At 45.3% G+C, this 17,292-nt stretch overlaps 1 protein-coding gene across 2 annotated transcripts in view; it reads left to right on the top strand.

The window, feature by feature from the left end:
• The window catches only part of LOC142109486 (uncharacterized), a 57,736-nt gene extending 44,642 nt beyond the window's left edge, over positions 1–13,094 (top strand). Inside the window, exons 8-12 of one of the 2 annotated variants that reach the window (XM_075193655.1) lie at positions 546–600; positions 7,545–7,619; positions 7,815–7,941; positions 8,465–11,753; positions 12,201–13,094. In XM_075193655.1, the coding sequence (XP_075049756.1) occupies positions 546–600; positions 7,545–7,619; positions 7,815–7,941; positions 8,465–11,709 (3,502 nt within the window). In that variant the 3' untranslated portion in view covers positions 11,710–11,753; positions 12,201–13,094. Of the gene's footprint in view, positions 1–545; positions 601–7,544; positions 7,620–7,814; positions 7,942–8,464 lie in introns of both variants that reach the window. The other variant, XM_075193654.1, reaches the window with a different exon arrangement.
• Positions 13,095–17,292: the final 4,198 nt, after the last annotated feature.

The raw sequence follows: 17,292 nt of genomic DNA, 5'->3' as shown, positions 1-17,292 counted from the left end.
CTATTACACCGTCTATAACACCGTCTATTACACCGTCTATAACACCGTCTATTACACCGTCTATTACACCGTCTATTACACTCTGTCTATAACACCGTCTATTACACCGTCTATTACACCGTCTATTACACCGTCTATTACACCGTGTATTACACCGTCTATTACACCGTCTATAACACCGTCTATTACACCGTCTATTACACTGTCTATTACACTCTGTCTATAACACCGTCTATTACACTGTCTATTACACCATCTATTACACCGTCTATTACACCATCTATTACACCGTGTATTACACCGTGTATTACTTTGTCAGTGACATTCTGTGCTGTTACTCATCCATGATGGTCCTATGACCATTGCGATGTGTCTGGGGTGGATCAGTAACTCTTCAGCCCATCAGACATTAGTGCATCGCTCAGGGGCTGCCGGTTGTTCTGTGATTCTCTAGTTAACCCTTCATGTGACAGCGCACTGCACTTAACTCTTCCTCTACCAGGACTCATTACCTAGCTCTATGTATACGTATTGTATCTCTATAGGAGGCAGCAGGCACAGCTGGAGGCCGAGCAGCGGAGGATGGAGAAGGCCCGATGGGTGAGTGACAGACAAGCGGGGGAGATCTGTAAAAGAGGGACTGCGCTCTAGATCCATATAAAGTGGATCTACTACAAAAATAGACTATTTATATTTGAAAAGCCCTATTTTTATGTTGGGACTACCCACCGTATGACAGTGATGAGGCCAGGCATATATAGCACTATGATTGTGAACACTGCTTACCCTACTCCTAGAGACACTCGCTTAGTACATAGCTATAGAGAGGCTCATTCACTAAGGGTAGCGCGACCCCATAGAGAGGCTCATTCACTAGGAGTAGCGTGACGCCTTAGAGAGGCTCATTCACTAAGGGTAGCGTGACGCCACAGAGAGGCTCATTCACTAAGGGTAGCGTGACCCCATAGAGAGGCTCATTCACTAAGGGTAGCGCAACGCCACAGAGAGGCTCATTCACTAAGGGTAGCGCAACCCCATAGAGAGGCTCATTCACTAAGAGTAGCGTGACCCCATAGAGAGGCTCATTCACTAAGGGTAGCGTGACCCCATAGAGAGGCTCATTCACTAAGAGTAGCGTGACGCCATAGAGAGTCTCATTCACTAAGGGTAGCGTGACCCCATAGAGAGGCTCATTCACTAAGGGTAGCGTGACGCCACAGAGAGGCTCATTCACTAAGGGTAGCGTGACACCATAGAGAGGCTCATTCACTAAGGGTAGCGTGACACCATAGAGAGGCTACTAAGGGTAGCGTGACGCAATAGAGAGGCTCATTCACTAAGAGTAGCGCAACGCCATAGAGAGGCTCATTCACTAAGGGTAGCGTGACCCCATAGAGAGGCTCATTCACTAAGAGTAGCGTGACCCCATAGAGAGGCTCATTCACTAAGAGTAGCGTGACAACATAGAGAGGCTCATTCACTAAGGGTAGCGCAACGCCATAGAGAGTCTCATTCACTAAGAGTAGCGTGACCCCATAGAGAGGCTCATTCACTAAGGGTAGCGTGACAACATAGAGAGTCTCATTCACTAAGGGTAGCGTGACCCCATAGAGAGGCTCATTCACTAAGAGTAGCGTGACCCCATAGAGAGGCTCATTCACTAAGGGTAGCGTGACCCTATAGAGAGGCTCATTCACTAAGGGTAGCGTGACCCCATAGAGAGGCTCATTCACTAAGGGTAGCGTGACAACATAGAGAGTCTCATTCACTAAGGGTAGCGTGACGCCATAGAGAGGCTCATTCACTAAGAGTAGCGTGACCCCATAGAGAGGCTCATTCACTAAGGGTAGCATGACCCTATAGAGAGGCTCATTCACTAAGGGTAGCGTGACCCTATAGAGAGGCTAATTCACTAAGAGTAGCGTGACGCCTTAGAGAAGCTCATTCACTAAGAGTAGCGTGACCCCATAGAGAGGCTCATTCACTAAGGGTAGCGTGACCCTATAGAGAGGCTCATTCACTAAGGGTAGCGTGACCCCATAGAGAGGCTCATTCACTAAGAGTAGCGTGACGCCATAGAGAGGCTCATTCACTAAGGGTAGCGTGACCCCATAGAGAGGCTCATTCACTAAGGGTAGCGTGACGCCATAGAGAGGCTCATTCACTAAGGGTAGCGTGACAACATAGAGAGGCTCATTCACTAAGAGTAGCGTGACCCCATAGAGAGGCTCATTCACTAAGGGTAGCATGACGCCATAGAGAGGCTCATTCACTAATGGTAGCGTGACGCCATAGAGAGGCTCATTCACTAAGAGTAGCGCAATGCCATAGAGAGTCTCATTCACTAGGAGTAGCGTGACAACATAGAGAGGCTCATTCACTAAGAGTAGCGCAATGCCATAGAGAGTCTCATTCACTAGGAGTAGCGTGACGCCATAGAGAGGCTCATTCACTAAGAGTAGCGTGACACCATAGAGAGGCTACTAAGGGTAGCGTGACACCATAGAGAGGCTCATTCACTAAGAGTAGCGTGACCCCATAGAGAGGCTCATTCACTAAGAGTAGCGTGACCCCATAGAGAGGCTCATTCACTAAGGGTAGCGTGACACCATAGAGAGTCTCATTCACTAAGGGTAGCGTGACACCATAGAGAGGCTCATTCACTAAGGGTAGCGTGACGCCACAGAGAGGCTCATTCACTAAGGGTAACGTGACGCCATAGAGAGGCTCATTCACTAAGGGTAGCGTGACACCATAGAGAGTCTCATTCACTAAGGGTAGCGTGACACCATAGAGAGGCTCATTCACTAAGGGTAGCGTGACACCATAGAGAGGCTACTAAGGGTAGCGTGACGCAATAGAGAGGCTCATTCACTAAGAGTAGCGCAACGCCATAGAGAGGCTCATTCACTAAGGGTAGCGTGACCCCATAGAGAGGCTCATTCACTAAGAGTAGCGCAATGCCATAGAGAGTCTCATTCACTAGGAGTAGCGTGACAACATAGAGAGGCTCATTCACTAAGAGTAGCGCAATGCCATAGAGAGTCTCATTCACTAGGAGTAGCGTGACGCCATAGAGAGGCTCATTCACTAAGAGTAGCGCAACGCCATAGAGAGTCTCATTCACTAGGAGTAGCGTGACGCCATAGAGAGGCTCATTCACTAAGGGTAGCGTGACCCCATAGAGAGGCTCATTCACTAAGGCTAGCGTGACCCCATAGAGAGGCTCATTCACTAAGGGTAGCATGACCCTATAGAGAGGCTCATTCACTAAGGGTAGCGTGACGCCATAGAGAGGCTCATTCACTAAGGGTAGCGTGACCCCATAGAGAGGCTCATTCACTAAGGCTAGCGTGACGCCTTAGAGAGGCTCATTCACTAAGGGTAGCGAGACCCCATAGAGAGGCTCATTCACTAAGGGTAGCGTGACGCAGAACATTGTACTTACCGCCAACAGCTTCATTCAGTGTATTTGCTCAGAGACACCTTCGTTCATCACCTCATTATGTATTGTAGAAGGATCATATAAGTTTTCTGAATTATCAGGAATAAATGTAAAGCATTGTTCCGTTACTAATACACAACAACTACATTCAGTGTCAGCAGTAAGCGTGTGTATTAATGTGATCGCGCTGATAACTGTGGGAAAATAGCAGCATAGAAGAATAGACGTTCTGCAGATCCTCTTCAGGCAGGTTTAGTAATGTGGACCCTAGTTAGTGAATGGACCACACCGCCCCCCACTATCTGGATGATGTAACGTGGCTGGCGTGATCGTAGGTGGATAGCGCTGCTTGCAGCGTGATGCGTTTATCTGACACTGACGTCATTTCAGGGTTGTATTTCCCCAGATCCCATTGTGTATTTCCACTCGCCCTGGTGCCTGTGGACAATAGGGACAGTTGAAGTTCGTATTAAGAGTACAGTAGTTCTTCATGTGAAAACACCCTGTAAACCGCCCTTTAGTTGGGGGTTGCGCTGCACTTTCTATCCTTTCACGTTTCCTAATATTGGGCTTCATTTAGAGTTAGAAGCAAAGCAAAAAGAAAGCACAACCCCATGCTGCAATGTTAGGGGGCAGATGCATTTATTTGTCTTCATGCAGGGAAACACTGGCTACTTTATTTTCACACTGCAATTTAGCGTTGAGCTAAGACACGCCCCCTCCCAACTAATCATCCGTCCAAACATTTTATATCCCCCCCAGTTCTGCCAAGGTTCTGTTTTTTGCTTTGCTCCTAACTCTGAGACCCATTGTGTGCCAGGCAAACGTGAGAATAATGTTATCTTACCGAGGTAAGATTAGGAATGTGCCGGTCAGTATTTACTGATACTCCTGTGTTGAAGGACAACCAGAAGAGAGTGCATCTGATCAGAATGAACAGTGTCCCCTTCACAACCTCTCCGACCCACGGCCCATTACCCCATGACCTTTCACCTCTTCCAAACACACCCTGCCCAGCCAACAGCAACCAACATCTACACTATTACACAGCCCTGCCATCTGCTCCATCCACCATCTCTATATTGTGTTCTCTACTCCCACCCCTCTCTAACCAATCTACTCAGCATGGTCCCTTCCTCATCATCTACTCCAACCCCTCTCTCACCCATCCACACAGCATGGTCCCTTCCTTGTCATCTACTCCAACCCCTCTCTCACCCATCCACACAGCATGGTCCCTTCCTTGTCATCTACTCCAACCCCTCTCTAACCAATCTACTCAGCATGGTCCCTTCCTCATCATCTACTCCAACCCCTCTCTCACCCATCCACACAGCATGGTCCCTTCCTTGTCATCTACTCCAACCCCTCTCTAACCAATCTACTCAACATGGTCCTTTCCTCATCATCTACTCCCATCCCTCTCTAACCAATCTACTCAGCATGGTCCTTTCCTCATCATCTACTCCCACCCCTCTCTCACCCATCCACACAGCATGGTCCCTTCCTTGTCATCTACTCCAACCCCTCTCTAACCAATCTACTCAACATGGTCCTTTCCTCATCATCTACTCCCACCCCTCTCTAACCAATCTACTCAGCATGGTCCTTTCCTCATCATCTACTCCCACCCCTCTCTCACTCATCCATGCAGCATGGTCTCTTCCCCATCATCTACTCCCACCCCTCTCTCACCCATGCAATCAACATGGTACCTTCCTCATCAACTACTCCCACCCCTCTCTCACCTATATACACAGTATGCTCTCTTCCTCATCAACTACTCCCACCCCTCCTTCCAACTCCCTTTTACTTTAACCTTTTTAATCTTAGCCACTGTGACAGGATGGACTCCCTATGCCACCCTGTCTGTTGTTGCTGGGAACCGGCTGGGCTTGCTTTGTCACCGTCCCCTTTCATTATTCCGAATATGCCCCTCCTGCTGCAGTAAGAGGAGCCTGCTGCCACCACTGGGCTCCTTTATGGCGCCCAGAACCACGTTCCTTCTGGGTTACTGTCACAGCTGGGGTACCGCCTTGCTGGTGTACCTGGGCTGGTACTCTGGACCTCTTACTATGGATCAGGGTTGCTGTGGATGGATCCCCCCTGGCCTATCACACTGACCAGAGCTGCAGGATAGCAGGCAGAGCGGTGGTACCGGAAAAGCTGGGTCCAAACCTCAGAAACAGCCGGAGAACAGATTAGATTTAGGGTCTAATCTGCAGGTCACAGGATTACAGCAATATTGAAGATGTTTACAAGCAGGTCTTTGAAGCAAGTGATGTTTATTTGCTCTCACACACTGGTTGAAGGTACCAGGTGATCAGGTCAGATGGAACATCAGAATGATACATTTCAGTGTACAGGACAGTGCTTTTTATATTGATTTGGACACAGGCTATTTTTAGAATCAGGATGCAATGTGTTTACACAAACATGGATTTACATGCATTGCAAAGCTAACAATATTTACACTTATCTGTGAAATTCTAGAAACGCTGTGATGTCTTGGATCTTGTTTTTAGACACAGGAAATCTAGCAAGTCAAAAGGTCTAATTCACATGAATACTTTCTTCAGACAGTCACAGAATACACATTCTCAAAGAAAGGTACAACCCCCAAACAAGTCGTTTCCCCACATCACGATACACAGACTTTCTAAACAAAGGCTCATTGTATCAGATATATACATCAGAAATAAGGTATTTCCTTTAGCAAGATTAAAACAGAAAAAGCTAATTTTCTACCCTGGTCTCAGAGATAACGATTTCCTATATCAAAATATACAAAATATTAAAAATAAGTGCATTGGCAATTTATACCATAAGTTATTTATAAGTGATCCAATCACAGCCTTATATTTCCCACTATTTTCCTTTCCATCTCCTATGCAGTGTGAAATACCAGATCTCTCCTCATTTAACACCCCTCCATTTACCATCTTATCATTCCTAAGTGTTATAATCACTATATTCTGGCTCCATTTCTCTCACTGCTTACCTGCAGCTCTCGCCTACGAGATAATATCTCTCTTCAATGCCCCATATCCCAGAGGCAGAAATGCTGTGGAAGTGGACAGCCTTCTTTCTTCCTCGTACAATTTTCAGGTTATCCCACCCAAATCGTATCTCTCCTTCTCCTTCAAAGTCCATAACACGTCTTTTCACTCCACCATTTTCTGTCCCCCTGTCCAATCTCCTTTTCGCCTTGCTCCCTTACTTTCTCTCTCAACTATCCATTCTCATTCTAGGAGATCTCTAACTTCCTATAGACAACTCTGCTTCCTCTGCTGCCACCAAACTTCTCTACCTCAATTCCTGTATTGGCCTCTCTCAGTGGATCCCCCCCCCCAAAAAAAACACACATTGTAATGGTCATTTCCTTGACCACATCTTCTTAATGCTCTTTCCCTCTTCTCTAGAATTACTCCTATTGCACCACCACTAATACTTACCTCCCCTGATGCATACCCCTCCACATACACCTCTGCTGATACTTACCTCTCCCGAGACTTACCCCTCCACATACACACATCTGCTGATACTTACCTCCCCCGATACGTACCCCTCCACATACACCTCTGCTGATACTTACCTCCCTCGATACGTACCCTTCCACATACACACCTCTGCTGCTACTTACCTCCCCGATACATACCCTTCCACATACACACATCTGCTGATACTTACCTCCCCCGATACATACCCCTCTACATACACACCTCTGCTGATACTTACCTCCCCCGATACGTACCCCTCTACATACACACCTCTGCTGATACTTACCTCCCCCGATACGTACCCCTCTACATACACACATCTGCTGATACTTACCTCCCCCGATACGTACCCCTCTACATACACACATCTGCTGATACTTACCTCCCCCGATACGTACCCCTCTACATACACACATCTGCTGATACTTACCTCCCCCGATACGTACCCCTCTACATACACACATCTGCTGATACTTACCTCTCCCGATACATACCCTTCCACATACACACCTCTGCTGCTACTTACCTCCCCGATACATACTCCTCTACATAGACACCTCCACTAGTTATATTGTTACCTCTGGACTCTTGCACCACAGGTTCAGCAGCAGAAGGAATTCGAAGAGGAAGAGCGGGGGAGATATAAGCGCAGTCAGTCCATTGAGATGGCCGCAGTGAGTATGAGTCTTGTACCTGTTTGAACATCCATAGCAGTAAGAATAGAGCATTGTGGGTGAGGGCTGATTAGGAGGAGCCAGAAGGTTCACACAATGTATTTTTGGTTTTATTTTAGTTTTAATGATTTAACTTTATTGCATTGTAATTTGAGGTCATTATGTTCTTAAAATCTGTTGTACAAATCTCCACAGGAGGCAGCTTCCCTTGTATCACATAGGTACATGCACCCTCGGAACTTCTTCCGGCAGCAAGAACACTCAGTGTCCAGCTCCTTCTCACCCCCATCCACACCAAGCTCTCCATCTAAATCCCCCTCTGGTAAGTAGGATAGTGTCTACATTATAAACCACAGAGGGTCAGTCTTGCTCTATTCTGTTGGTCAATATTGAGTCTATGAATGGCGTAAATGTTGAGTCTATGGGGGAGGGGGTTCAATTAGATTTCACAGAGATTTTTACCACAATGTCCGCGGCGCAATGTCCGTGCGGCACATCACCGACATTTGAGGTGGGATAAATGTTCCGTTTAAGATTTGGGCTAAATGGTCATTCTCGGAATCAGGTAAATGGTCAGTTGATTGTTTGGGTAAATAGTCTAGGATTTGGGTAAATGAGCAGTTAATGATTCAGGTAAATAGCTTAAAATTTGGGTAAATGTTCATTCTCTGAATCAGGTAAATGGCCAGTTTAGGATTTGAGTAAAGTATCAGTTGATTTATATATGTAATTAGTCAGTTGAGATAATGAATCCCTTTATTTCGCTCATTATATTCAGCACAAGTAATCTTTAGGACAAGTTCAAGTTATTGGTAGATGACTCGTGTTTTTTTTCTCTCTCCAAGGATTTTTCAACAGACCAACACCACGATACCAGCGCAGTATGACAGAGTCTATCTTGACCCCCACAAGCCGAAGTCCAACTTACATTTATGGTTTCCAAAAAAGAGATTCATTCAGTTCTCCTTCACCTCACACTCCCAAGCCATGTTCTCCAGCCTTCATCTTCTCCAAGTCTCCTCTGCCTGTCACCTCTACTAAGGTGGACTCTTTACCTTCATTCATACCTCCTCCAATTACCACCACTCGAGCTGGTCCATCACATATAAAAGGGAGTTCTCCAACTCAGACACATTATAATACATCACCAAAGGCTATGTCTGATGATTTGCCATTTAGAGCTGAATATATAACATTGTCAGAGCCTCAGCAACAACCTAACTCAACCCCAAACCCAATCCCCCAGACCAGGCCGGTATCCCTTAATATTATACCACAACCAAATGTTCAAACTCAGCAAAGTTCTGTGTCTAGTGGAATATACAAAGCTGAGCTTGTGCCTGTTGATACCATATCAACATTACATTCTGAAGCCACAAATAAACCTATTATGAAACAAACATATGGTGTAAAATCACCAACAAGCTCCCCCACATCTGAAGAACCAACTGCAATAAAGGCCACTGTCTCTATCTCCACTCCCGTGACTGAAATTGCTTATGCTAGCCCAACAATTTCTCCTGACCTTCCCAAGTCAGAGGCACTCGTACCAATATCTACCACACAGGCTGCACTACCACCTTCTACTCCGGCTGTGACAGTACCTATTTCAGCTTCACAGGTCTCAATTCCTTCTGCTCCAGCCCCTGACAAGGATACTTTCCCACTTTCCTCTACTGCAAATGTCACAGAGACTAAAGACGGTTTAGTTCCACCCGGTAGAATTGACGCACTTTCCACTACTACCACACACATTGATTTGCCCACTGATGAGAGTCTTGTGACTCCCAGTGATTCAACATCAGTATTAGTGGACAGAATTTCTCCTGTTTCCACCCCTTTGGCCTCTTTATTACCCTATGTGGTTCCCCGTCCTTATGCCCCATTTAATGTAGAGACAACTGACCCCAGCACTTTAAAAACCTTACCAATTACGGTGTCTTTAGGATACAATGCTTTGCTGCCATCATCAGGCTTCACAGGGAAATTAGATGAGATCCCACAGATAGGCAATCAAAATCTGAAGACTTTACCCCAATCTCTTATATATCCCTCTGGCAGCAGATTTAAATCAAAGACTGACAGCTCACCTGAATCTCAGGGGGAGCCCCATGATAACCAAACTGAGGTTCCACTTCCTGAATTTATACCTGTGGATGTCTCCCTTCCCACCAATGCCCCACCTGAATGTGAACCCAATAATAATGAAACTGAGGTTCCACTACCTGAGTCTTTACCTGTGGCTGTCTCCCTTCCCACCGATGCCTCACCTGAATGTGAACCCAATAATAGCCAAATTGAGGTTCCATTACCTGAGTCTTTACCTGTGGCTGTCTCCCTTCCCACCGATGCCTCACCTGAATGTGAACCCAATAATAGCCAAATTGAGGTTCCATTACCTGAGTCTTTACCTGTGGCTGTCTCCCTTCCCACCGATGTCTCACCTGAATGTGAACCCAATAATAGCCAAATTGAGGTTCCATTACCTGAGTCTTTACCTGTGGATGTCTCCCTTCCCACCGATGCCTCACCTGAATGTGAACCCAATAATAGCCAAATTGAGGTTCCATTACCTGAGTCTTTACCTGTGGCTGTCTCCCTTCCCACCGATGTCTCACCTGAATGTGAACCCAATAATAATGAAACTGAGGTTCCACTACCTGAGTCTTTACCTGTGGCTGTCTCCCTTCCCATTGATGCCTCAACTGAATGTGAACCCAATAATAGCCAAATTGAGGTTCCATTACCTGAGTTTTTACCTGTGGCTGTCTCCCTTCTCACCGATGTCTCAACTGATTGTGAACCCAATAATAACCAAAATGAGGTTCCACTACCTGAGTCTTTACCTGTGGCTGTCTCCCCTCCCATTGATTCCTCACCTGAATGTGAACCCAATAATAACCAAAATGAGGTTCCACTAATTGAGTTTTTACATATATCTACCTCCCTGTCCACTGACAATCCACCTCAATCTCTGCCTAATAATACCCAAATTGAGGTTCCACTAATTGACTCTTTATCTGTATTTGACTCACTTCTCACCGGTGACTCGCCTGAATATCAGCCCAATAATAATCAAACTGAGGTTCAACTAATTGACCCTTTACCTCTATTTGACTCCTTTCCCATTGATGATTCACCTCAATCTCTGCCCAATAATAACCAAACCGAGATGCCCCTAATTGAGTTTTTACTTGTATCTACCTCCCTTTCCACCGATGATGATGATGATGATAAGCAAACTGAAGTGCCACTAATTGACTATTTTCCTGCATTTGGCTCTTTTCCCATCGATGACTCACCTCATTCTCTGCCCAATAATAACCAAACAGAGGTATCACTAATTGACTCTTTACCTGCATTTGACTATTTTCACACCGATAACTCCCTGCATTCTCTGCCCAATAATAAACAATCAGAGGTTCCACTGAATGAGTTTATACCTTTATCTACTTCCCTCTCCATCGACCACTCACCTGAATCTCAACCCCAAAATAACCAAACAGAGATTCCATTACTCGAGTGTGTATCTCTATATGACTCATTTCATATTGACGACTCTCAAACCAATGATAGCCAAACTAAGGTTCCATTAAGTCAGTCTTTACCTTTGTCTTCCTCTCTTCCCACTGACAGGTCACCTAAATCTCAGTCACCACCAAGCGATAATTTATCTCTTGAAGCACCCCCTTTAAACACTGTGTTGACATGTGATTCATTGCCCACAGAGAAATTAATTCTGTTCGAGGACCCCCACCCTGGCAGCCCACCAGTTACGGGAAATGTCATTTCATTTGAGCCACTGCATACAGGTGGCTCCACTGCATTAGATGTAAAGCCCATGGGCATAGTGGCCCATAGCACAGATAATGTAATAGTACATAACACCTTGCCCACCAACAACTTAGTAGTTGAGAATCTACCAGCTGAAGACTTCATTTTATATGACTCTGTGCCGAATCCCAATGACAGCTCAGAAGACAGTAACACCAAACCTTCAACACAGACCCAAACACTGACCACTCTGCAGACAGTAGAACATGCTGATCATGGCGATTTCAATGCCAACTCTTCCCAAATTTCTCTTTGATCTAAATGCTGCACTTCACTAGGATGTCTTCAAGTATAATAGAGGTGAGTGACCAAATTAGGGCAATTATAGTTTGACAAAATCATTTTTGTTAGTAAATATTATTAATATCCAGGTGTCAACTTTGTTCACACCTTGGTCTGTCTACTTTCATTCGTTGTGTGTGTCCATTTTACACGCAGATAATAATAATTGTTTACTACATAAACTCTCCATTCCCCATGGACTTCACATGTATTCCTTGCAAATATCAATGCACTTTCCTCTCAACATTCCTTGTTTATTTACATAGCTTCTTCTAGTCTTTATGTTCTTATCCTTCATCCTCTTCTTCCTCACTGTATCCCAGTCTACAAATACTGTCTCGTCTTACTTGTGCCAAAACACAAATCTTTCTCAGCTCATCCTGTCCAAGGAAATGTGGTACAAGCTCTTTAAGTAAATAATATTGTGTCAGGAAGAAAGATCTCAGGGTTCTTTTCCTGTATTAGGTGGCAGACGTTGGTTATGTATCTGGGAACAAACATGTGGAACATTTGTGACCTGGGAATTGTACCTTCTACAAATCTCATCTCCCGGCCAGGTAACATTGTCACAGTTCCAAGACTAGTATGGAAATCACTTACCACACCTTTATATAGCACAGTCATCGTTCAATAAAACCTACTGACTGGAGGTCAAGGGAGTTTTCAGAAGTCCACCATATTGATTGGATGACAGATGGTGTCCATGGTTTCCTCAACTGTCAATGAGAAGACAACTGCAATTCTTGTTACCCATCAACTAGAGGGCATTTTTTCTGTTTTTATAACCCACAAAAGAATGTTCATCTTTGGCTCCCCTCATCCATGACTAAATTAATGTCTTCTCCTAAACCACCGATGAAAGGATACCTTCAACTATTATTGTGGGAATGTCTTCAGTTCTTCTAAACCATCGATGAGAAGGCGTCTTAAGTTGTTATCACCCATCAATAACAGACAATCTCCCAAACACCCGTGATCAATTTGCAGATATGTTTTATACTCAGGAATGCAGAACAATTGTACTAAATATATTAAATTGTGTTTTTAGGTAACTGAAGTAAATAATATCACATTTCATACAGCGTTTAAGTCACTCGTGATAACATAAAGTCTTGAGTTAGTATATAGTGATCACACTGAAACATATTTTAAGGAATGTGTAATGTCGATTGTCACGTCGGGGTGACACCATCACATGACGGGTGTGGCTGGCTCACACGGTTTATCACCTCTTGTGTCAGAGAACATTTTAAATAATTTGCTCTCTATTAATTCCACATACAGTGGCACATATATTTAACCTATCACTATAAATGTATAATATAATGAGAAAGATTAATAAACACCCAAATTATATGACTGCTCTGATTAATGTGGTACTTGAATGTCGGATCGTGAGGCTTGGTGCCAGGTAGACCAGACCAGTGTAACGGATATGTGGATATCACTATGGCTGGAGACTTGGATGTCCATTGTCTATTACACCTAGAATCACATGTAATGAACATATTGTACTTGTAGGATCATTTATAAATCATCTTCACCTGTTCAGTCAGCTGAGTGTTCATGATAGCGGCCCTTTGCTTTAATCTACAGGGTAGAAGTAAATATTATGAATACTAATATACTGCCTATATTATTTATTCTACTTTACTTACATTGGCTACCCCTTTATCTGCAATACCCCTGAAATATTTGCCCATGGATGTTGTCTATATGTGGCGCAGTGGTAGGTTAAATAGAAGGGGTGACTGTCATGGAGCATTCCATCATCCAATACATCGTAAGAGTCATTTGAAGGAAACTATCCAATCATAACACAGCCTGCTGCATGGGCGCTCTTGTCTCATCCGACTGCTTTGTGCTACTGTGTATAGCCTGTGCTTATTGGAGATAATACAGCCACCTATTGTGTCTCTACAAGAGTCCTGTACAGCAGTCACTGTCACCTGGTGATATCTCTTCCTCTATACACTCAGTTATCCTGGATCACACTACCTAGACTATAGACATTACTATCAGATAATTAGTATAATACATCCACCTATTGTGTCTCTACAAGAGTCCTGTACAGCAGTCACTGTCACCCAGTGATATCTCTTCCTCTATACACTCAGTTATCCTGGATCACACTACCTAGACTATAGACATTACTATCAGATAATTAGTATAATACAGCCACCTATTGTGTCTACAAGAGTCCTGTACAGCAGTCACTGTCACCTGGTGATATCTCTTCCTCTATACACTCAGTTATCCTGGATCACACTACGTAGACTATAGACATTACTATCAGATAATTAGTATAATACATCCACCTATTGTGTCTCTACAAGAGTCCTGTACAGCAGTCACTGTCACCTGGTGATATCTCTTCCTCTATACACTCAGTTATCCTGGATCACACTACCTAGACTATAGACATTACTATCAGATAATTAGTATAATACATCCACCTATTGTGTCTCTACAAGAGCCCTGTACAGCAGTCACTGTCACCCAGTGATATCTCTTCCTCTATACACTCAGTTATCCTGGATCACACTACCTGACTATAGACATCACTATCAGATAATTAGTATAATACAACCACCTATTGTGTCTCTACAAGAGTCCTGTACAGCAGTCACTGTCACCTGGTGATATCTCTTCCTCTATACACTCAGTTATCCTGGATCACACTACCTAGACTATAGACATTACTATCGGATAATTAGTATAATACATCCACCTATTGTGTCTCTACAAGAGTCCTGTACAGCAGTCACTGTCACCTGGTGATATCTCTTCCTCTATACACTGTTATCCTGGATCACACTACCTAGACTATAGACATCACTATCAGATAATTAGTATAATACAACCACCTCTGGTGTCTCTACAAGAGTCCTGTACAGCAGTCAGTCTGATATGGAGGATCACTGTTTCTGGAGGCTGCTACGCGTTTCACAATGCCTGTGGATGCTTTCCTCTGGCAATAATTTAATTCCAGCCATGTGGTCAGACAGTGCCTTGACCCTTGTCAGTCATCACTATCATCCTGCCTTGTAGCAGGTGTAAAAGATACAACTAAAAACACAGGATATGAATTACAGGAATCTGCATGAACAAGCACTTACTTTTCACATTATTGTCGCCAATTCCTCCCTCGTTTCACGTTGCAAGGGGTCGTAATCCTGAAAATAATTCACAACACAGTCTAAGCCTGACATTACCCGGGGCCACAGGCTATACCTGAAACTTAATGAATGCGCCTTGTGCCTATAACCACTGCATGGGACTTGTACCCGATATGTGCCAATATATTTATTCTAAACAGAGGTTTAAAAAGCGCAGTGGTTCATTGTGTGACAAACATAATCACAAAAATAACATTTAGCCCAAGGTATATAAACAGGTTACAAACTGGGCTGAACTTTGTGGCATGTGGTGTTTTAGGATGGGAGGTGGTCTTGTTCGCCTTAGTGCTAGTTCTTGTTTGTAGGCATGTGGTGATTACAGACGCTGTGCTAGTTCCTGGCTCTGGGCAGGTGGTGATTACAGACACTGTGCTAGTTTCTGGCTCTGGGCAGCTGATGATTACAGACACTGTGCTAGTTCCTGGCTCTGGGCAGTTGGTGATTACAGGCACTGTGCTAGTTCCTGGCTCTGGGCAGTTGGTGATTACAGACACTGTGCTAGTTCCTGGCTCTGGGCAGTTGGTGATTACAGACACCGTGCTAGTTCCTGGATCTGGGCAGTTGGTGATTACAGACACTGTGCTAGTTCCTGGCTCTGGGCAGTTGGTGATTACAGGCACTGTGCTAGTTCCTGGCTCTGGGCAGGTGGTGATTACAGACACTGTGCTAGTTCCTGGCTCTGGACAGTTGGTGATTACAGACACTGTGCTAGTTCCTGGCTCTGGGCAGGTAATGATTAGACACTGTGCTAGTTCCTGGCTCTGGGCAGTTGGTGATTACAGACACTGTGCTAGTTCCTGGCTCTGGGCAGTTGGTGATTACAGACACTGTGCTAGTTCCTGGCTCTGGGCAGTTGGTGATTACAGACACTGTGCTAGATCCTGGCTCTGGGCAGTTGGTGATTACAGACACTGTGCTAGTTCCTGGCTCTGGGCAGTTGGTGATTACATACACTGTGCTAGTTCCTGGATCTGGGCAGGTAGTGATTACAGGCACTGTGCTAGTTCCTGGCTCTGGGCAGTTGGTGATTACAGACACTGTGCTAGTTCCTGGATCTGGGCAGGTAGTGATTACAGGCACTGTGCTAGTTCCTGGCTCTGGGCAGGTGGTGATTACATACACTGTGCTAGTTCCTGGCTCTGGGCAGTTGGTGATTACAGACACTGTGCTAGTTCCTGACTCTGGGCAGTTGGTGATTACAGACACTGTGCTAGTTTCTGGCTCTGGGCAGTTGGTGATTACAGACACTGTGCTAGTTCCTGGCTCTGGGCAGTTGGTGATTACAGACACTGTGCTAGTTCCTGGTTCTGGGCAGTTGGTGATTACCGACACTGTGCTAGTTCCTGGCTCTGGGCAGTTGATTACAGGCACTGTGCTAGTTCCTGGCACTGGACAGTTGGTGAATACAGGCACTGTGGTAGTTCCTGGATCTGGGCAGTTGGTGATTACAGACACTGCGCTAGTTCTTGGCTCTGGGCAGTTGGTGATTACAGGCACTGTGCTAGTTCATTGATCTGGGCAGTTGGTGATTGCAGACACTGTGGTAGTTCCTGGCTCGGGGCAGGTGGTGATTACAGACACTGTGCTAGTTCCTGGCTCTGGGCAGTTGGTGATTACAGACACTGTGCTAGTTCCTTGATCTGGGCAGTTGGTGATTACAGACACTGTGCTAGTTCCTTCGGTCTGGGCAGTTGGTGATTAGACACAGTGCTAGTTCCTGGCTCTGGGCAGTTGGTGATTACAGACACTGTGCTAGTTCCTGGCTCTGGGCAGTTGGTGATTACAGACACTGTGCTAGTTCCTGGCTCTGGACAGGCAGTGATTACAGACACTGTGCTAGCTCCTGGCTCTGGGCAGTTGGTGATTACAGGCACTGTGCTAGTTCCTGGTTCTGGGCAGTTGGTGATTACAGATACTGTGCTAGTTCCTGGCTCTGGGCAGTTGGTGATTACTGTCACTGTGGTAGTTCCTGGATCTGGGCAGTTGGTGATTACAGACACTGTGCTAGTTCCTGGCTCTGGGCAGTTGGTGATTACAGACACTGTGCTAGTTCCTGGCTCTGGGCAGTTGGTGATTACAGACACTGTGCTAGTTCCTTGATCTGGGCAGTTGGTGATTACAGACACTGTGGTAGTTCCTGGCCCTGGGCAGTTGGTGATTACAGCCACTGTGCTAGTTCCTTGGTCAGGGCAGTTGGTGATTACAGACACTGTGCTAGTTCCTGGCTCTGGACAGGCAGTGATTACAGACACTGTGCTAGCTCCTGGCTCTGGGCAGTTGGTGATTACAGGCACTGTGCTAGTTCCTGGTTCTGGGCAGTTGGTGATTACAGATACTGTGCTAGTTCCTGGCTCTGGGCAGTTGGTGATTACAGACAC

The sequence above is a fragment of the Mixophyes fleayi genome, assembly GCF_038048845.1.
Source record: "Mixophyes fleayi isolate aMixFle1 chromosome 1 unlocalized genomic scaffold, aMixFle1.hap1 SUPER_1_unloc_2, whole genome shotgun sequence".
NCBI lineage: Eukaryota > Metazoa > Chordata > Amphibia > Anura > Limnodynastidae > Mixophyes > Mixophyes fleayi.
The sequence above is the reverse complement of the archived record's forward strand: the minus strand, read 5'-3'. Positions and strand labels throughout refer to the sequence as shown.